This window comes from Pipistrellus kuhlii, unplaced genomic scaffold (assembly GCF_014108245.1).
Source record: "Pipistrellus kuhlii isolate mPipKuh1 unplaced genomic scaffold, mPipKuh1.p scaffold_m20_p_3, whole genome shotgun sequence".
Classification (NCBI taxonomy): Eukaryota; Metazoa; Chordata; class Mammalia; order Chiroptera; family Vespertilionidae; genus Pipistrellus; species Pipistrellus kuhlii.
In genome coordinates this window covers 82,716,699-82,738,660 of record NW_023425529.1, presented here as the reverse complement: position 1 = coordinate 82,738,660, position 21,962 = coordinate 82,716,699, and the positions used below count along the sequence as shown (strand labels likewise).

Sequence of the window (21,962 nt, the reverse complement as noted above, 5' to 3'; positions counted from 1 at the left end):
TGCTGATCAACAGCTGCCACAGAGGCTACAGATCAAACCCTGCTCATCTCTTCAGGCCTCTCTCTGGCCCTGATTCGCAGCCCCCTCAGCAGTCAGTGCTGGGTTGCCACAGCAACCCCGTGCTGACTGCAGGACTCACTTCTGGTTGATCAAGCCTCTGGTCATTGTGGATGTGACGGGCCCAGGGTTTTTATATATTAGGAAGGATGACTCTTTTTAAAAATATGTTTTTATAGATTTTAGAGAGAAAGGAATGAAAAGGGGGAGATAGGTAGATAGATGATAGATAGATAGATAGATAGATAGAAACACTGATGTGAGAAACATCAGCTGCCTCCTACACGCCCCCCACTGGGGATCAAGGCCTAAACCTGGGCATGTGCCAGAACCTGGAATTGAACTGGCAACCTTTTGATGCATGGGACAATGTGCAACTAACTGAGCCACACCAGCCAGGACCACTATATATATAGATTTCAGAGAGGAAGGGAGAGGGAAAGAGAGAATCATTGATCAGCTGCTTCCTGCATGCCCCCTCCTGGGGATGGAGCCTGCATGTGCCCTTGACTGGAATTAAACCTGGGACCCTTCAGTCTGCAGGTCAATGCTCTATCTAGTGAGCTAAACTGGCTAGGACCAAGGTGACTTTTTTTAATACTAAAAAAATAATGGGAGTGATATAATACCTATGTACACACTTCTGAAAATGAATATATTTAGTTACATATTCTTTAGACCTTAAGAATAAAAAGGAATAAAACATAGAGCAAGATGAAGTCTCTATATCAATTACAATGGGCTAGGCTATATGCAGTAAGAAACATACAATCCCATAATATTAGTGGCTGAAAACAACAGAAGTCCATTTCTCAATTGTGACACATGTTTACTGTAGGAACTCTGTTGTGCATTGTCCTTTCTCCAAGACTCAAGCTGATGAAATAGCCTGAAACAATGGTGGCTGGGGGGCTGAGGGTGGGTCTAGCTGCACTGCATGCCTGTCACTCTCCCCTCCCCCCGAGCAGGGCTGAAAGGACTGGGAGAGTCTGGCAGGGCTGAGGGGACTAGGTGCTGCCATCTTTGTGATGACGTGATGGTCAATTTGCATATTCCCTCTTTATTAGATAGGATGTCATGACTTAGCACACATTACATATACACCCAAACTTAGGAAATTTTAAACAAACTGTGAAGAGTTCTAAGTATATAGATGCATTTTATATTTCTTATTCCTGAAAAGAAGACATACTTTGAATTTGCCTAAATTACAAAGAACTTTTGAATGACCAGATCTGAACAAGCACCATCATTGTTACTCAGAGATGAGCAAGTTCAAATACTCTCCTCATAAAGACCTTCTCTGACCTAGTGGGCAGGAGAACTGTTTGAAATAAGCTGACCCATCCCTCAAAAGCAACAGGATTTGTGGTTCTCTCTAACAGACCAAGGCAGAGCAGTTAGTGGTGCCCAGTGTTCATGAATTGGCAGTCTTGAAAAGAACATTAGCTTAAAAAACATTCTAAGTGCAAAAATAGTGTGATAATTATAGGAGTAAGTGGAGAGTTGAATTTTTTTCTAAAATGTCATCATTATGAATATAGGGGATGTGCTAGAGTGTGTTAAGACCATGAAGTTATTTTTCCACTTTTCTCTAGTCTCCAAATATTCTATAAATATTCTTATACTATATTAATAATTCAAAAATCATAATGAGAACCAAAACCAAAACGTAACCCGCAGTAATTACAAGGATTCTCAGTTTCTCAAGTAGGCGTTCACTTCTATTTGGAGGAGAAATCAAAGACAGAAAAGTGTAAGGGTCTTTCCCATTGGTAAGCTTTTCAAAGTAAATTTGAAAGTGCTAGAAAACTGCAGCTTACAGAGGATGGGGAGGAAGTGGCCAAATGCTGTGACTGAGAAGTGCAGAGAAAAACTACTGATGATGGTGGGAGGAACAGAATGGCACAAGGGAGGAAAGTGGTGGCTCTGACAAGTTCAAGGTGGTACAGAACGTATTTTTATGCCCAATTTAACTAGGCAAGAAGGTACAGAGGAAAGAACTCTAGAAGATGTGATGTAACAAGCTTTGTGTGTAAGCCTCGGCTCTGCTGTTAACTAGTGTTGGACCACAGGCTAGTCGCTCAACCTCATCTGAGAAATGAAGGAATGAAGGTGATGCCCAGGGCTGTCATGAGTCCCAAATGCAATAATGTCTGTGAATATTTGTAAATGGCAAAGTTCCAAACTCAGGTTAATTATTAGTAATGAGAAAAGGATACCAGAGGAATGCTAGTGAAGAGCAGAGAGAGAGTTCCATGTAGGAAGGCTGCCCATGACAGAGAGTAGTGCCAGAGCACAAGACACAGTGGCCCAAAACATCCCTGTTCCTTCATGGTTCTTTGAGATAGACTTGGAATTACAGATCCTCAGAACACAGGGATTGGTGAGTGTGTGTGTGTGTGTGTGTGTGTGTGTGTGTGTGTCACTTTGCACTGAATATATTTAAAGTCTAACAATATTATTTCTTAGAAAATCACTTTATAAAACATTGGGTTGAGAGTGCTTGCCAGTCAAGGTCACCATGGCATCTAGAAAGCTAATTCTTGATAGGTAGAAACAATATCAAACAAGGAGGAATTTTTCCTCCCCGAATGCCCTTCATCTGCTGTGAGGGTGTGTGTGTGTGTGTGACATCACCAGCTCCTGTTAAAGAAGAAACCAGACTCGGGCTGGTGTCCCTCCTTCAGTTCCCCAGAACTCAGTTGACTTCAGGGACAAATAACTACTGAATATTCTTTCCCCTCCCATATCCCTAAGGCTGGGGGCTGCATTTTGTGATTTTTCTTTCCCCTAAAACACATGTGTCAAACACAAGGCCCGAGGGCCAAATCCGTCCCTCCAGGCCTTGCAATGTGGCCCACACCGCGCTGTCATCACTGCACTCCGCTGCGTTTCCATCACAATGACAGTTTATGACTGTTCAGTAAACCATTCGGCCCGCGATTTAGGTTGGATTTTAGATTTTGGCCCCTTCTCTGATTGAGTTCGACACCCCTATCCTAAAAGGTAGCTGTACACTGGCTTTCTTTTACCCCCAGTTTATCAGCCAAAAAAAAATGGGCACTTGAGAGGAAGTGTGTACAGTGATAGGCCTTACTCCTCTTCCAGTTCCTGACCTGAGGCACCACTATCCTGGTTGCAGTTTTTATTAAGGAATTAAGGCCTCCAAAGAAAGTCTAATTGCAGTGACCTAAGCTTGGATCTTGGCTTAGTGATTCCTGGGAAAGGCTTATTAGGTCCCTTCCTCTTTACACTCATAAGTAGCCCTTTGAGCTCCATATAACAGATATGGCTACTGAGACTTAGAGTGATTAAGTAAATTTCCCAAAGTCTGAAGTAGTATACTGTAAGGTTTCTATTATTAGCTTTAGATCTGGCTCTTTTAACCTGTAGCTCAGTGATTGACAAAGGATAGAGGGGAATGCACTCTCCCTATTGGGATATTTGAGTGTGTGTGTGTGTGTGTGTGTGTGTGTGTGTGTCGGTCTGTCTGTCTAAGGGGGAGATGGAAAATTATATTGCTTTTATTTTGCAAACAATAAAAAGTGAGATTGTAAAAAATCTTCTTGGCTGTTGGGGATATGCAAAGATATCTTCTTTCATGTTCAGAGCAGGAGAATGAAAAGCTTATGTTCTGTTTATCAGATAAGGGATATGGGTTATATTTCCACTGGCCACATGCTCCTACTTTGCCTCATTTGGTGCTTTCTATTAATATAATCTTGTAATGAAATTATTTTCAATATTTGATTATCTGAACCTTCCATATTTCTTACAAATAGCCACCTTTTCCCTCCTATATTTACTTACATAGTCTATGGTCTGAATATTTATGTTTCCCACCACCCCCAAATTTGTATGTTGAAATTCCAACCCCAAAGATGATAGTCTGAGTAGATGTGGCCTTAGAGGGCAGTAACTAGAATCATGATTTGGAACCCTGGTGAATGGGATTAGTGCCCTTATAAAGAGACCCCACAGAGCTCTCTAGCCCCTTCCCCTAAGTGAGGATACAAGAAGTCTGTGACCAGAAGAGGGCTCCCACCTGGCCTCACTGGCACCGTGATCTCAGACTTCCAGCTTCCACAACTGTGAGCAACAAATCCTGCTATTTATAAGGTACCCAGTCTGTGTTGTTAGCCTGAACAGACTAAGACACATGGGGAAAACATCACCCATGATATAAAATGAAAAAGATAGCAATGTATTTTAATATAGTATAATCTCTATTTCATTTAAAATAATTATTTTTACTGCCCTGTCCAGTGTAGCTCAGTTGGTTGGGTGTCATCCATGCACCGAAGGGTTGCAGTTTGATTTCTGGTCAGGGCACATTCCTGGTTGCAGACTCCTTCTCTAGCAGGGGGGGTGGGGGGGGGGGGGGGGGGTGGCATGCAGGAAGCAGCTGATGAATGTTTTGCTTTCACATTAATATTCTCTCTCTCTCTTCCTTTCTCTCTCTCTCTTTCTTCTCTCCCTCTCTCCCTAAAAATCATTTTTTAAAAATATATTTTATTGATTTTTACAGAGAGGAAGAGAGATAGAGAGTTAGAAACATCGATGAGAGAGAGTCATCAATCAGCTGCCTCTTGCACACCCCTTACTGGGGATATGCCCGCAACCAAGGTACATGCCCTTGACCGGAATCGAACCCTGGTCCCTTCAGTCCCCAAGCCGACGCTCTATCCATTGAGCCAAACCGGTCTCGGCCCTAAAAATTTTTTTTAAAACTTTATAAAAGAAAGACTAAGGTATGAATATGGTCTCTGCTACTTACTAGCTATATAAACTTGGGCAAGTTACTTAAACTCTCTGATCCACCCCCCCGCCCCCTTTTTTTTTGTCTGAAAAAGGGTGAAGGTAGGGGAAGAATCACATTTATTTTGGGGAAGTTGAATTAAATTAGAAATAATTTAGGTAAAATCTTTGACACATAGAAAGCAGTTGATAAACGATTTTCTTATTATTTTGAGGAGGGAATATAAAGAGCCAACTTATAAGCATATGACTGTGTAATCACACAGGGCCTGGTGCTTGAGAAGCTCTGAATTTGGTGTAATGCTCTGCTGTCACCATCTCAGAATTTGTAATATTTTTGAACAAGAGGTTCCACATTTTCATTTTGCACTGGGCACTGCGAATTATGCAGTTGGTTCTGGGAACACACACACACACACACACACACACACACACACAGAGGGAAAAGATTGAAAAGCCATAAAACAAAATGTTAAACAGTGTTTGTCTTTTGGGTGGTTTTATTTTATCCTTTATTCTTCTGTATATTCTGTTTTCCATTATTAACATATATTTCTTTTTAATCAGGAAAAGAGGTGAATACATGTCCTTTGTAAACTGTACTCCCCATTTTGCAGACAAGTGAAACCAAGGTAACAGGAAATGACTAACCTCAGATCACAAAGCAATCGATGCCACATTATGACAAGTCCTCAGGAAACAGCGCTTCCAGTTCTGTACCCCCTCACTTGGGTCTCAGTTTTTCTAACAAGAATCTCTTTGGGCATCTGACTTGGTTGGGGAACCCAGCATTAAACTATGCAGAAACCCAGCATCACCCACCCTGTGCTTGTCTACTGGGGGATGTCCAGAAGTAGAAGCCATGATTCCTGTTTTCGAAAAGCTTACTGACTGGTTGTATATGAAACGGTGATGTAAATATTATTGTTGAGACTCTCAATGTTGTTCAAAACAAAAAACAAACACGGGAGGAATTGTCAAGGAGCAACGGAGAGCACTTGACTTGGCCCAAAACCTCGGCAAGGCTGCTCACAAATTAAAATGAGGGAAGCTGGGTTTTGCTCCTTTCAGTGTCCCCGGCTGCCCACTGGGAAGGTGCCTGAAGGTAGGCTACGTGAAGGAGAAGTGGATATAAGTATGCAGGCTCATTTGGTTTGCATAGTGGATACAGTATACACCATTAAAGGTCTTTGGTAAGCTTTCTCCGAGAATGTTTATTTATTTCACATTCGCAGTAGCTCAAGCAGCAGCTCTCTCCCATACTCTGATTTTTTCTCCTTCTGCACTTTTTCTTCCCCTCTGTTTTTTGTGACAAGTCATCCCATCAGAACCTTCTTGTCCTGTGGCCCAACTTGAGGGTTTGGTAAACATCCATGCATTTTATCCCTGCTTCACCTAACCCTTCCTCTTCTAAGAACCAAACTTACAATTCAAGTTCCTCTCAGCAGCACAGTAAATCTTTGTGAACAAATACATTTAAGGAACTCCTAGAACTCATCTCTGGCTGAATTATCTTAGTATAGACTACTAGAGGGTTTGGACTGAGCTATAGGAGAACAAGAAAAAGACTCAGGAGGGTTTAATAGCTAGGCTTATGACCTTAACTGATGACCTTCATATGAAAGCTCATATTAGCACAATCTAATGTGTTCTTATTACTCTGTACAAGGCAGGAAATCTGCTTTACATCATGATCTGATTTAGTTTAATTTCACAGTGATCTGTACAAGTTAGATATTATGATCCCCATTTTTACAGGGGGGAAGGAAGCAAAAAGTAACTTGTTCAAAAACACAGCTAGTCAAAACCTATAGTATGTACAACAACAGGAGTTAACCCAATGTACACATGAACTTTAGGTGACAATGATATATTGGTATAGATGCACCGATTATAGCAACTGTACTACTCTGGTGCCCAGTGTTGTTAGTTGGGTAGGCTATGCATGTGTAGGGGCAGGGATATGTGGGAAATCTTTGTACTGTGTGCTTTATTTTGCTGTGAACCTAAAACTGCTCTATAAAATAAACCCTATTTAAACACACACACACACACACACACACACACACACACACAACTAGTAAATAGCAGGACCAGAAGTCAAAAGGAATTCTTTCTTGGTTGATAATGAGTTACTGTCATCAACAACTGGTTTAGCTCCATTGCACAAGTAGTATAATGATAGGATTTGTATCTGAGTGTGTGGTAGAGGTTGAGGGTATATGTTAAACAGTAGCATGTAGAAAAAAAGAGAAAGAATTGAAAGAAGAAATATTGAATTGAGTCCCAGCTCTATCACCTAGTAGCTGCATGATCTTGGCAAAGCACTTTGGTTTTAGTTTCCTCATCTGTAAATTGCAACTGGGTCATTGTGAGTGTGAAATAAAATAAAATATGTACAAAGTATTTTGAAATTAGAAGCAAATATTCCCATATTAGTTGTTTTCCAGGAATGCATGCACACACACTCACATGTATACATCATGTGATTAAAAGGATAACCAGGACACTTACCTACTAATTCTCTAATCCACCTTCACCACTAAGCTTCCTCTGTCAACTAGAAGACGGAGTGGTTAGACCAGTACCTCCAAATCTGAGATTTCTTTTTCAGAGCTGTCTGATCCCCTTCCCTCCTCTCCCCGCCTCTTCCCACCAGTCCTACAGCCCTGTACTCATTCCTCATGGCACCTTCCGGCCTTCATCTTCCCCACATTCCAGCCCAGAGCTCTTTGTGCTCTCTCCCACGTGCAACAGTGAGACAGCCTTGCTGTCTGCAGAACACTGTCAACAAAAAAGGCCCTGTGGGCCAGCATCCCATCTGCTACTGGGATAAGTGGTCACAATTTTGACTGTGCTTTTTATGTCTTCTTTTTTGTCCAATATGCCATTTCAAGACTTGAAAATGCCATGCAATTTTGTATGACCTGTGATTGCTCAGCCCTAACACACCCAAGGTCCTTAGAGGCCTGTAAACCATGTCACCTGCTCAGAATTCCAGGAGTTCCTAAGAGGTGCCTTAAGGGATGGCTTGAGAAATAGAGGGTGGGACAGGCAGGGAGGAGTGAACCTGACTCCAGATCCCATCAGTTTCACTTTAATCTGCTTTATGTTAACTTCTGCATAAGATCTCTCTCTTTTTTTTTTTTTTTTTAAAGGAACCCCTTGCTTTAAAAAACTTTGAAAACCACTGATGTCTCTCTTATTAAGAAGAAATCATCTATCACCCCCCCTCACTCGCTTAAGCCACCAAAGGAGTGCCAGGCACCTTTTAACCTCATCACAGAGGTGAGAAGTGGTCCCTATCAACATGACAAGGCTCTGCTATTAATCACTCACTGAACAGTGAGTCACAGTTAAAATCCCCCTACCCCGAGTGCAAAAGACTGAAGGGGAATTTTACTCACCACAACCAAGAGCATCCCTGGGTCTCAGGGGGCATTCCCACGAGGTCTGTGTGACCTGAGTTCCTATTTATATCAAATCAGACTTTTGTCTAATGAAAATCTATCAAGAGATGAGCAGCCAGGATGGGAATATTAAGTAAGTGGGGACCAAAGTTCAGCAATGTGTTTTTTTTTTTCCTTTATTTTATTTTACTTTTTTTCCATCACCATTTATCCCCTCTACCACCTTCAACCACTTTCTCTCCACCCACTTCCCCCACCACCCCTGCAATCACCACACTGTTCTCCATGTCTATGAGTCCTTTCTCTCTCTCTCTTTCTTTTTTACTCAACGTTTTAAATATACTGAATTTTGGTCTAGAGCTCCCCTGCCCAATATGGTAGTTACTAGCTATTTAAATGTAAATATATTTAAATTAAATAAAAATTTAAATTCAGATCCTCAGTCATATTAGCCACATTTCCAGTGCTCAATACCTACATGTGGCTGATGGCTGCAATACTGAACAGTTAGTTCATTGGACAGAAAGTTCTATTGGACAGTACTAGAGTCACCCAATCTCTTAATTATCCATTTTGCCAACCTGGGCCCCTCATCAGGCCATGCACAGGTAGCTCCCTCCAGTGACCTCCTTTTCCCAGTTTCCCTTCCCTTCTGGGGCTAGGATTCCTGGGACAGTGAGTTGGGAAGTGGCTAAATGAATATGTAAATGAGCATACATGAGTTTGCAAGCATTTCCTGAAGTATGCCTTTATTCTCACGTTGGTATCTTGTTTGTTGTGCATCTGTCCTGCCCAGTCTTTACAAGCAGAGGTAACAGGGGTAACTTTTCCTAAAATTTTTCTACTTATATAAATATTCCACTAGGAATCCTTAACTTTCACATATTAAAATTCAGACCTGGATCTGGGATCTTATACTGTTACACAGGAAGTGTTTAATATAAACACACATTAAAAACAGAATTTAAGAGTTAAAGGGATCGGCTAAACCAGTTTGGCTCAGTGGATAGAGCGTCAGCCTTCAGACTGAAGGGTCCCAGGGTCAATTCCGGTCAAGGACATGTGCCTTGGTTGTGGGCACATCCCCGGTGGGAGGTGTGCAGGGGGCGGCTGATCAATGATTCTCTCTCATGGATGTTTCTAACTCTCTATCCCTCTCTCTTCCTCTCTGTAAAAAATCAATAAAATATATTTTTTTTAAAAAGAGTTAAAGGGATCTTAGAAATCATCTTTTTTGACAGCTTCACTTTTCACAGAGGAGAATATCCAGAGAAGTTCAGTGACTTGCCTAAGAACACCGTGATCTAGCACACTCGGGAACCAGCCCATCTGGTTTCCACTGTAGAGCTTTTCTGACTGTTTAGCATTAAGAGATCTTCTCACTGCTGGCTTCATCAGTGCCCTACAACAATTTGCACCTCCTACATAACAAGTCACCTAGGGTCCCATTGTAGGTCCCCATTCTGTGACCACTGCCTGAGTGACTCTGGGTGTTTATTTATCTATAAGTTCAAGCATGTTCTAAAAAAATTCTTCCCCAGAGGCAATTTCCCTAAAACTGTCCCTTGGACTTCACACTGTAGAAGTCACCCTAGCATAAAAGAGGAATTGGAACCTTTCTCTCTCCTAGAGTGAATAGCCTTCATGTAGCTATAGTTTCAGTATTACAGCCAAAGGTCACTCTTCACTCTAGATTAACTAGCCAGGTATGTGTCTCAAAAGGGAATGCATTTTGTGATTTTTATATTCCCATAGTGTTTAACATATTATCCTTGCAGTAGGGGGCTCAGTTGTCACCTCTCAAGTGGGAATTAGGTTTGAAAAACATGACCTAGAAGACTGGACATGGTTGTTTAGAACTCCAGATTCTCTTTTTGCTCATATTCTAGAACAAAAGTCAGCAGACTATGACCTGTGGAGTCAAATCTGCTCTGCTGTTTTTGTTAATCAAGTTTTATTGAACACAGCCTCACCCATTTGTTTAACAGGTGTACCGGTTAATAATGTGGACTTTTTTCAATAGATGGATTTACACATATGTTGATATATATGCGATTTCATATGTATGTTATTTTGTTGTTTTGACAAGCTTCAAAACTTCATATGTCAAATTTTCTGAAGGTGTTAACATGATAGATATTTTTATGCTTAAAATGTCGAATTTCGTGCCCCAAAAACAGCATTTGCAAGAAGTTTTAATCCATTACTTATTTTGAAGAAAAGTGCTGCTGAAAGTTATTGTATACTTTGGGAAGCTTATGGTAAACATGCTCCATCTCAAGATACTTGTGAACACTTGTTTAAATGGTTTAAAAGTGATGATTTCTATGTGAAAGACAAAGAATGTCCAGGTTGACCAAAAAAGTTTGAAGACTAACAATTACAAGCACAAACTCAGAAACAACTTGCAGAAAGATTAAATGTTGTTCAGCAAACAACTTCTGATTGTTTACAAGCAATGAGAAAGATTTTATTTTTTTATTTTTTCAGTTCTTTTTCTTTTTTTATTAAGGTATTATATATGTATATATCTTACCATTGCCCCCACCCACTCCCATACATGCCCTCACCCCCCAGAGTTTTGAGTCCATTGGTTATGCTTATTTTGCGTGCATAAAAGTCCTTCGGTTGATCTCTTATCTCCCCCATATCTTCCTACCCTTCCCACTGTAATTTGACAGTGTGTTTGTTGCTTTACTGTCTCTGTATCTATCTTTTTGTTCATCAGTTTATAATGTTCTTTATTATCCATAAATGAGTGAGATCATGTGGTATTTTTCTTTCATTGACTGGCTTATTTCACTCAGCATAATGTTCTCCAATTCCATCCAGGTTGCTGCAAATAGTAAGAATTCTTCTTTTTTATGGCAGCATACTATTCCTTTGTGTAGATGTACCATAGTTTTCTGATCCAATCATCTGCTGATGGGCACCTAGGCTGTTTCCAAATCTTAGCTATTGTAAATTGTGCTGCTATGAACATAGGGGTGCATATGTCCTTTCTGATTGGTGTTTCTAGTTCCTTATGATATATTTCTAGGAGTGGGATTACTGGGTCAAATGGGAGTTCCATTTTAGTTTTTTGAGGAAACTCCATACTGTCTTCCACAGTGGCTGCACCAGTCTGCATTCCCACCAGCAGTGCATGAGGGTTCCTTTTTCTCAGCAAACTGGCCAACACTTATCGTTTGTTGGTTTGTTGATGATAGCCATTCTGACAGATGTGAAATGGTACCGCATTGTCGTTTTGATTTGCATCTCTCAATGAGAAAGATTTTAAAGAAAGGAAAATGGGTGCCACATCAACTGAACAAAAGACAAATAGAAAACCAAAAAGTACTCAGTAAAATGTTGCTTCTATGGCATGAAAGAAAGTCTTTTTTTTTACATCCAATTGTGACTGGCGATGAAAAGTGGATTTATTTTGAAAATCCCAAATACACAAAATCATGGGTTGATCCAGGTCAACCATCAACATCGACTGCAAGTCCAAATTGCTTCAGAAAGAAGACAATGCACTGCATTTGGTGGGATCAGGAAGGTGTGGTGTATTCTGAGCTTCTAAAACCAGGTGAAACCATTAATACTGATCACTACTGACAACAAATAATCAATTTGAACCCTCTTTGACTGTAAAACGACCAGAATGGGGCAGAAGACATGGCAAAGTAATTTTGCTTCATGATGATGCAGATGATGCACCATCACACAATTCAATACCAGTTAAAGATACGTTAAAAGATCTTGCCTGGGAAGTATTAACCGTCCCACTGTATTCACCAGATCTTGCTCCTTCAGATTACCACTTGTTCTGATCGATGGCACACGCACTTTCTGAGCAGCACTTCAAAACATGCAAAGTGGAAAATGGGGTCTCTGAATGGTTTGCCTCAAAACAAGAAAAGTTCTATTGGGACAGTATCTAAATAGCCCAAGATTTTTAAATTCCAGCAATAGCCACTCAATAGCTGCTTTATGCTATAATAGCAGAGTTGAGTACGGTAGTTGTGACAAAAGCCATATGACCCACAAAGGTAAAAAAAATAAAATAAAAAATAAAAATTTCTCTCTGATCTTTTGCAAAAAAAATTTGCTGACGCCTGATCCAGAGTCACAGTAGATAAAATACTTTCCAAATCCTGTTTCTTACTTACTTCCAAATGATGCATATAAGGTGGAGAAAGGTCGAAATCCAGAAAGATCTTGCCAAACTAAAACTATTATTATAGTGAATTACAGCTTTTTCCTTTTAAAACCGATGTACTTAGCAATAGGATACATATATCCTTCCAGTAAGATAATATTTTTGACAGACAGGTTTGTTGAGAATGATGATTTTCTAAATCTCTTTATATCTTCTTTGAATCATTATCATAGAATTCCTCACAAGGCACATTCTAATCCAACAGGAAGAGAAAGAAAACGAAGTCCACCTTTTCTGACCCTAGATTGTGGGGATTATAGGAAGACAGAAAGCAAAGGAAGAGAAAGCAGGTATTAAACATGTGTCTCAACCCCTCCTCTCTGAGCCAGAATGGTGAAGAAAAGCATGGACTGTGAATCAGAATGCCTGGACAATGTTAAGTTGTTTTTCTGTTTACTGATCTGCACAGGAGGGATAATAGTATTGCCTACATTCCAGAACTGTTATGAGAACTAAGTAAGTGAGTTGTACTACAGTGCTTAGAATGGTGTTTGCTGCGTTTCCATCACAATGACAGTTTATGACTGTTCAGTAAACCATTCGGCCCGCGATTTAGGCTGGATTTTAGATTTTGGTCCCTTCTCTGATTGAGTTCGACACCCCTAGTGTAGTGCATTGTTGTGGGGGATGGGCATTACCGGTGGATTTTGAAGGAATGCTGAGAGTTTGGAGTCTGGAAGATCAACTCAACCTGGAACAGCCACATCAAAGCAAACGCTTTACCAGAAGTGGAGCTGAGCTCGCCTTTCTCCAGGACTGTCAGCGGTTCTCAGCCCCCAGGTACCTAAAGGGAAACAGGAGCATTAGCTGAAGGTCTGGTAGGAGATTTTCAGAGGGAATTATCTTAGGAGGCGGACCACGGAGCTGGTACCACTGGGATGGAGCATCACAGCAGATCTCAGGATGGTCCACATCACCATGGTAGCCAAGATAAAGCAGAATCAACAAGGGAGCAGACAGAGAATGTACCATTAGTTATCCTGTTCCCAGACATCAGCCCCCAAGGCCAGCAGGAGGCCCAGGAGCAGGCTGAGTCTCTCCTTAGCACTCATCAATTTAGGGGGCAGCCAGCAGCTCCAAAGCAGAAACTCGCAGAGATAGACAGGCCCCAGGGAACATCCAAGAGCTGTCACCTCTCCATCACCAAGCATACACACACCACATCCTTCTTCTAAATGCCATCTTCTGGGAGATGGGTGTGGAAATCTGAAAGACTGACCATTCTATTGAAATTGAACTGTTTATAACTTAAATCAGGCTTCACTGAAATATAGCCCATCCTCCTCGCACTTGTCCGGCAGTGTGGGGACTTACGAAGACATTATATCATGTAATAGAAATTACCCCCTTTTTTACATTTGGATGTGGTGAGAGTAAATTTGTGACTTTGCTCCTCCCACCCCCAACCTTTAAGCTCCGAATTGGATTACTCCCCTTTAACACCGAACCCTCATGCACTCAGGGGCATACCCACCCCCACACAGACACAAGCTGCTGGGTAAACCCCGCTTCAGAAACAAGCCACAGGAGTTTGAGGCTCTGAGGTAAACACCAGAAAGAAAAACTTCCCCAAAAAAGGATTCACTCCTGGTAGATTACTTTTAAAGCAGGGAAAATGCAACTATTTGCATGAACAGAATTTGAAGGCATAACTTTTTCTGCTCTCTTTTTGGCTAATCAAGGGAGAAAATGAGAGAATCAGCCAACCTGTCAACAACAACGTGTTGTGTGTTTACTTTGTAGAATAAGTCTTATGCTTTGGGGCCTATGGGTAAACCACAATTTTGAAACTATAATATTTTAAAGATAGAGGGAACATAGAAAATAACAGCGGAAGTCCCTACGCCTGAGTCTTGGGTAAATGCTGGAGGAGGTCATCCCTACTCAGGAACCCTACTCAGCTCCAAAATTGTGAAGCCAGACAGTGTCCACAGGCTGCTTTTCAAGTTCCTGACTAAAAGCAAGCTGGGTGACCTCAGATGGCTCCCCTGGGACTGGAGGGTATTGGAGCCACTGTAGAAAATGACGCTGCCAACCCTATTCAAAAGGCCACCTATCAACGTGTCGCACACCACCATTAGAGGACGGGTGCGCGCTCTCTCTCTCTCCTCTCTTTCTCTCTCTCTTTTCCCGCCCCCCTTCTCCTCCCTCTCCCTCTCTCGTGTATGCATGTGTACACTTCTCCCAGGGGCTGAGGCTAAGACAGGCATCCCACAGCAGATGGATGAATAGCACGTCTGTCCTGCCAGCTGTGTGCTTTCTCCCACCCAAAGGAAGCAGTGGAGACTCAGACAGCAAAGCCTGGAGTCGCCCACGCAGTCTGTTCGGGCACTCGGTACGTGCGAAGGCAATTGAGGGAAGCAAGATGGAATCAGCAAGAGAAATCATCGACCTTCAAGTAAGTTCTCTCTGAGAGAGAGGAGACTGGAGCTGGGAGCCGGGGTGAAGTTGGGGGAAGAAAGGATTAATATACTGGTCACTTGATATTCTACTCCCCCTCCCCTCTCCTCCATTCTCTTTCTTACCCCTTTTCCAAATGTCCCATATCCTTATTTCCTCTTTCTCTCCATTTCCCTGCCGGGTTCTTCACTTGTTTTCAAATATGTGAGAAACAGATTGTTAAAATCCCTCTTGGCCTCTGCTTCCTTTTTGTCAGTCAAAGAGCTAATTAGATTCGCGTTACCAGAAAGTGATTTCACATTCTGCGCATGGCTTTTCCCAAAACCCCAGGACAGCAGAGAGTTATTTGAGAGCTGCCGGACAGTTCTCTGGAGACAAGGAAAGATATGAGTTTTGGGGTTAGGAAGAAAGGCAGCTGGCCAACTTTGCATTTTATAGGTTGGAAAAAAACCGGGCCATTCCTTGGCTCTCTCCACAAAGCTCTGCTGTGTAGGACAGAGTCTCCATCCAACAGTGCAAGAACATCAGCATAGTCACTAAGACGAGGCAGATATGCATCCCTCCCCACCTGGGACAGGCTTGCAGCAGGTCAGAGGTTCAGTCCACCTCTGCAGGGGAGGGAATGAGGTGCAGCAGACTCAGGTCGCTAGGAGTAGGCACTCTGGGCGCTGTTTATTGATGAGATTTGAGTCAACCCTCCTATAGGGATCACAGGGGTTTGTGATAAATTCTCATAGTGTCTGACTATTGGAGTAGGGAAGGACTGTTGAGATCAAGAAGTTTTGGTCACAGAATATGTTCTTGAAGCAAAATCTTAAGCAGCACCCCAGTATAAGCTTCAGATCCAGGAAGAGCTGCTGTGTGTTGAACAGAGTGTGGGAGCCTGGTAGAGTCTCTGCCCCTGACCCCCACCTCCCTCCCCAACCAGGGAAGTTTTAGCATTACTTGGAGTACTGTGTCAAAACCGTGGGTCTAGTACAACCACATACCAGTGCCATTTTCCTTCATTGTTATCCAGCCCCAAACCTGGACCCACCTCAGGGCTTGCCTCCTAGTACATTTGGTTGCCTCCTAGTACATTCAAGTCTTGGTTCAAATGTTACTGCCTCAAAGAGACCCTCTCCCCACCCTCTCCATAGGAACACCTTCCAATTTGACTTTATTTTTTTCTTTTTTTATTTAATAAATCTTTATTGTTCAGATTATTACAGTTGTTCCTCTTTCCCCCCCCCCCACCTCCCATAGTTCCCCTCCACCTGGTTCTCATCCCACCCTCTTCCCTTACCTCCCCCCCCCCCCCCACTGTCCTCATCCATAGTTATATGATAATTGTCCAATTTTTTCTGGCACCCCCCACACCCCTTTCCCCCTGAGAGTTGTCAGTCCACTCCCTTTCTATACCCCTGATTCTAATATAGTCACCAGTTTATTCTGTACATCAGATTTTTAATTCAATTGATTTTTAGATTCACTTGTTGATAGATATGTATTTGTTGTTCATAATTTTTATCTTTACTTTTTTCTTCTTCTCCCTCTTCTTAAAGAATACCTTTCAGGTCCCAGGTTCGATTCCGGTCAAGGGCATGTATCTTGGTTTGGGCACATCCCCGGTAGGGGGTGTGCAAGAGGCAGCTGATCAATGACTCTCTCTCATTGATGTTTCTAACTCTCTATCCCTCTCTCTTCCTCTCTGTAAAAAATCAATTAAATATATTTTTTAAAAAAAGAATACCTTTTAGCATTTCATATAATACTGGTTTGGTGGTGATGAACTCCTTTAGCTGTTTCTTATCTGTGAAGCTCTTTGTCTGACCTTCAATTCTGAATGTCAGCTTGGCTGGGTAGAGTATTCTTGGTTGTAGGTTCTTGTTAATCATCACTTTGACTATTTTTTGCCACTCCTGTCTGGCCTGCCTAGTTTCTGTTGAGAAATCAGCTGACAATCATATGGATGCTCCATTGTAGGTAATTAACTGCTTTTCTCTTGCTGCTTTTAATATTCTCTCTTTGTCTTTTGCCCTTTGCATTTTAATTATGATGTGTCTTGGTGTGGTCCTCTTTGGATTCCTTTTGTTTGGAGTTCTGTGCACTTCCTGTACTTGTAAGTCTATTTCTTTCACCGGGTGGGGGAAGTGTTCAGTCTATTTCTTCAATTAGGTTTTCAGTATCTTGCTCTCTCTCTTCTTCTGGCACCCCCATAATTCTGATGTTGGTATGCTTAAAGTTGTCCCAGAGGCTTCTTACACTATCTTCAAATTTTTGGATTCTTTTTTCTTTTAGCTTTTCCAGTTGAGTGATTTTTGCTTCTTTGTATTTCAAATCTTTTACTTGATTCTTGCATTCCTCTAGTTTGCTGTTGGGTGTCTATATAGTATTTTTTATTTCAGTCAGTGTATGTCTAATTTCTAGTTGGTCCTTTTCCATATCCTCGAGGGTCTCTTTCATATCCTTGAGGATCTCGCTAAATTTATTGGTCTTTTCTAGGAAATTTTTTTTAAAAAAACCTTATAACCGTGGTTTTGAACTCTATCTCAAGTTGTTTGTTTTCCTCCATTTGTTTTGTTTGTGATCTGTTTCTTTGTCTCTGCATTTTTGCTGCTTCCCTGAGTTGGTAGGATAGTTTTGTGTGCTAGGTGTCCTATATGGGCCAGTTACCTGAGGTGCACACTCTTGGTGCACCCCTTTGTGGACTGTGTGTACAGCCTTGTTGTAGTTAAGTCTTGATTGTTGTTGGTGTCAGTGGAAGGAGTTGACCTCCAGGCCAATTGGCTGTGAAGATCAGCTGTGTCTATGCCGGGAGACAGCCTTATTCGACTAGACTTGGAAAAATTGCAAAAGCCTCTGTGCTCAGCTTGGATGGGGCAGAGTTTCAGGGTGGAGCCTACAGCCTTGTGTTCCTGTCAGCCCCACCCTATAGCTGCAAGCACCTCTAAGAGAAAAGTGCCCTCCAGTTTCGCCTGCTTCCAGACAGTCTAGTATTTCCCCCAATGAATCTGGATTCCCAGATTCTCACCCGGAACTGGGGTTCAGTGCAGTCGGAGCTGGGGTTCAGCGCAGTTTGGAGCTTTTGTCTCCTTCCTACTAGGGCAATCCAGCGGCAGTCAACAGTCTGTCCTCTGCGCACAATCATGTGCCCACATCCGGAGCTCTGCCTTTCGCAGCTCCCCTGAGTTTCCACCTTACAGCCCAGATTCCCCCCATATGAGCCCGGATGCCCAGGATCTCGCCCAGAACTGGGGTTCAGTGCAGTAGGAACTAGGGTTCAGCGCAGTCCGGAGCTTTTATCTCCTTCCCGCTAGAGAATGTCAGCCAGGCACTGAGCCACCCCCTTTTCTCCAGCTCTGTCCTCTTGTGTCTCTGTACCTCAGGCTTTTACAGCTCCTCTGATTTTCCTTGTGGTTTTCTCTTTCCTTCTAGTTGTAGAGTTTCCAGTCAGTCAGGTTTCCTTGGCTCTGGATGATGTCCGTTTTGTTTTTCAGTTGTATTTTTGAAATTGTTGTGCGAGGCTGCAGTTTAGGTGTTTACCTATGCCACCATCCTGGTTTCTCCCTTGACTTTATTATTTGTTTTATTTCTCCCTCAGTACTGCTCACTTCTTGAAGTTACATTGTTTATTGACTGATCACTTATTATAATCTCACTAGAACATAAACTCTGTTAGAGCATGACCTATTTTATTTATTGCTATATCACTAGTGCCCAAAGCTAGTGCTTGGTACACAGTGACTGTTCAGGGAATATTTGTTAAATGAATGAATTAAGGAAGCCATGAGTTAGATCACCAATAGGCATAAGGTTACTCAACCAGGACATGACAGAGTCAGGACTGCAAATCAGATCTTCTGATATTTCATCTATTTCTTGCTTCCATTGGATTCATAGCAGCTAGGGAAACAGTATTGCTCATTTTTGGTTACTGAAGAACAAGTTTTTTATGTGCTGATGGAGTAAACAATCCTGAGTTGCAGAGTAAAGGCCCTGCGATTTGAAAGGTTCAGAAAGCAAGAGGAAGGCAGAGCTAAGAACAAGGAAATTACTGGTCAGACCTGGATAAATGTCTATCTCTGGCAGATAACTAAAATGTTGGGGTAACTTTCTCTTATTTATTAGAGTTATTTTCTCCCAATATACTCTTTTATTCTGATATCTCATTCATACTTTCTTTTGATCATTTATGAATTTGGTTAGTCAGAAGGTTATCCATTAGTTTCTTCAACTTCCCCTCCAGTACTGGATCAAATTAGGTCTTGAACCATAATGTAAATATCTGTGTTTTCTGATGGTCTTAGGCTCTACAGCAGCAATTCTCAACCTGTGGGTCACGATGGTCTTAGGTGACCCTGCAGCGGTTCTCAACCTGTGGATCATGACCCACAGGTTGAGAACTGCTGCTGTAGAGCGTAAGACCATCAGAAAACACAGATATTTACAATACGGTTCATAACAGTAGCAAAATTACAGTTATGAAGTAGCAACAAGAATAACTTTATGCCTGGGGGTCACCACAACATGAGGAACTGTATTAAAGGGCCGTGGCATTAGAAAGGATAAGAACCACTACCTTAAAGCCTAAATCCAAACAATAATGGCACAGTATTTAAACCAGGACAACTGTTTTGTTTTGTTTGTTTGTTTTTTTATCATATAATTACTGTTTTCCCCTTTATAATCTTGATCTTGGAGAGGTCATTTATGTTCAAGTATAATGATTAACTCCTATTGATCACTATCCCATCGCCAAAACAAAACAAATCAAGGAAAGGACAAAAGTTTACTATACTTCAACACTTAGTAAGTAGCAAATAAGCCATGATGCCTGACCTTAGAAGGCCCATCAAGTTGAAGAAATATACACAATTATACAAAGAAACTGTTTAGTTAAAATACTTTTTCCAAAAAACATGATTCAATATCACCAATGGTCAATATAAGCATTACCAATGACTGACCATTTTTCATTGTAATGGTAGTCTTTATGGTTTTCATGTGTATTACAAAACATACTGAATCTAGCAAACCTGTGATTTCAAAAATGTTATTGTTTAGGAAGTGGCATGGTATATTTTAACTCCTTATGCAGACATTGTAAATGATGTGGGCACACTCTGAATATTTTAATAATTTTATCTGTCTTCACTGTTCAGACTGTAGATGGCTTAGATGATATAAATCACAGGTGTATGTCTGTATATACTGCTGCTTTATTCTCACTCCATTGAAATCACAAACAAGGTACAATTAAAGTCTGGGAAACTCTCATCTAAAAAACATTAATTTAAGCCACTATAATTAGTGTTGCAGGTGTTTCTCTAGGTCAAAACCTATGAGACTGGGATGGTTAGTAGTGGTACAATTGGGTGTAAAAAAGATTGACTCACAGTACTCAGAGCAAGTTTCTAGTGTCAGGCAAATGCCTGGAATTGCCCCTCTCTTGTAGCTGTGGCCTCCAAGCTTCTGCCCTTCCCCTGCCCTGCCAGGCAGCTAAGGCTTCTTCTCTCCCAGACTCTAGCCTTGACTAGCTTTCCATCTTTTCGCAGCTCCCAGAGTCTAAATGTATGAAGGGTTGAGGAAAATCCCTTGCTTTCCTTTCAACCAGTGTTACAACCCCACCGCTCACTATGGAGTTCAAGCCACTTGCCTTGCTCTTTCCCAAAAAGGAGCTTCTGCTTACTAGTTGCCAAAGTAGATTCAGTCCTCTGCCCCTTTGTTCCACCTGAACTGAATATTGAGGGAGATGTGAAGATGGTCAGAGATGGTTCCCTAGGGGAGGAACTAAGACTGGTACATACTGCACGTAAATTCAATGTAGAAAGGGTTAGTGAAGTACAGCAAGAAATGGGATGCAACTAGAGTGAAGGTAAAAGTTATTTATGAGTAAAAGGAGAACTATAAAAAAATATTCTGGAAGTATTGTCAAATGGAAGTTCCAGAAAACTCTTGTTGTAGTATGTAACAAGAGACTTAAAAATGACCTAGTAATCCCACTTATAGAAAGAGCCTAAGAAAATAATCAGAGATGTATCCAGTTATACAAGGATATTTTGGAATATAATTGATAGCCATAAAATGGAGTGTCCAACATAAATGAATGGTTACATAAATTTTGGTACATCTGTAAACAGATATCATAAAATAATTTTTTCAGTGTATGGAACGAATATTTAAAGGAATACCAAAATACTGTGTGTTAAGTCAGAAAAGGAGGATACATAGCCCAGCCAGCATGGCTCAGTGATTGAGCTTTAACTCATGAACCAGGAGGTCATCGTTCGATGCATGGTCAGGGCACATTTTCAGGTAGCAGGCTAGATCCCCAGAGTAAGGCCTGCAGGAGGCAGCAGGTCAATGATTCTCTCTCATCATTGATGTTTCTGTCTCTCTCTCCCTCTCCCTTCCTCTCTGAAATCAATTAAAAAAAATATTTTTTTGAAAAATATATTTTTTTAAGAAATTGGGATCAGATGTTTATACATTTATGTATCCTATTAGGATACATAAATGTATAAACATCTGATCCCAATTTCTTAAAAAAAAAAAAAAAAAAGGCATATATACAATAAACACATGCAAGAAAACTGTTCATAAGAAATACACCAAAATGTTAAGACTGATTATTTCTGGATTATGAATGATTTTTTTCTTTTACTTTTATTTTTTATTTCCACTACACATTTTCTCCCAACCCATATATTATATTTAGAATAGAAAAGAAAAACCTGTAGTTTCAAAAAGAAAATTAGAGAAGTAGATGTGCCTATATGCAAATGAATATATTTGTGAATATGGGTCCTAAAGGCATATATACACACATATATATTTATTCCCTGTCTCTGATTACCATAAAAAATAGACAGCTGATGAATCTTTTTTTTTTTTTTTTTAAGTAGGCACTCCTTTTAAGTGTTTGATATCTGAATATGTTCTAAGAACAAAATTTAGAAATGTTACATCCTGGGACAAAACTTCAGACCAATGAGTTTCTGTATAGCCCTTTCAGAGGTACAATATCTGACACAAGTAGAAGGGGCTGAGGTGGTTGCATCCTTGATTTAGTTAGAACTTATACCTGACAACTTCAGTAACATGTCTTACTACCACCTAAAGAAACCTACAAAAAGTACTTGTATTGC

The 21,962-nt window shown here is 41.1% G+C and overlaps 1 protein-coding gene across 1 annotated transcript in view; it reads left to right on the top strand.

Annotated features, from left to right (window-relative positions):
• Nucleotides 1–14,528: 14,528 nt before the first annotated feature.
• NINJ2 (ninjurin 2) overlaps nt 14,529–21,962 on the top strand; it is an 88,137-nt gene continuing 80,703 nt past the window's right edge. The window contains exon 1 of the mRNA XM_036456661.2: nt 14,529–14,830. Coding sequence (XP_036312554.1) covers nt 14,657–14,830 — 174 coding nt within the window. The 5' untranslated portion in view covers nt 14,529–14,656. The remainder of the gene's footprint in view (nt 14,831–21,962) is intronic.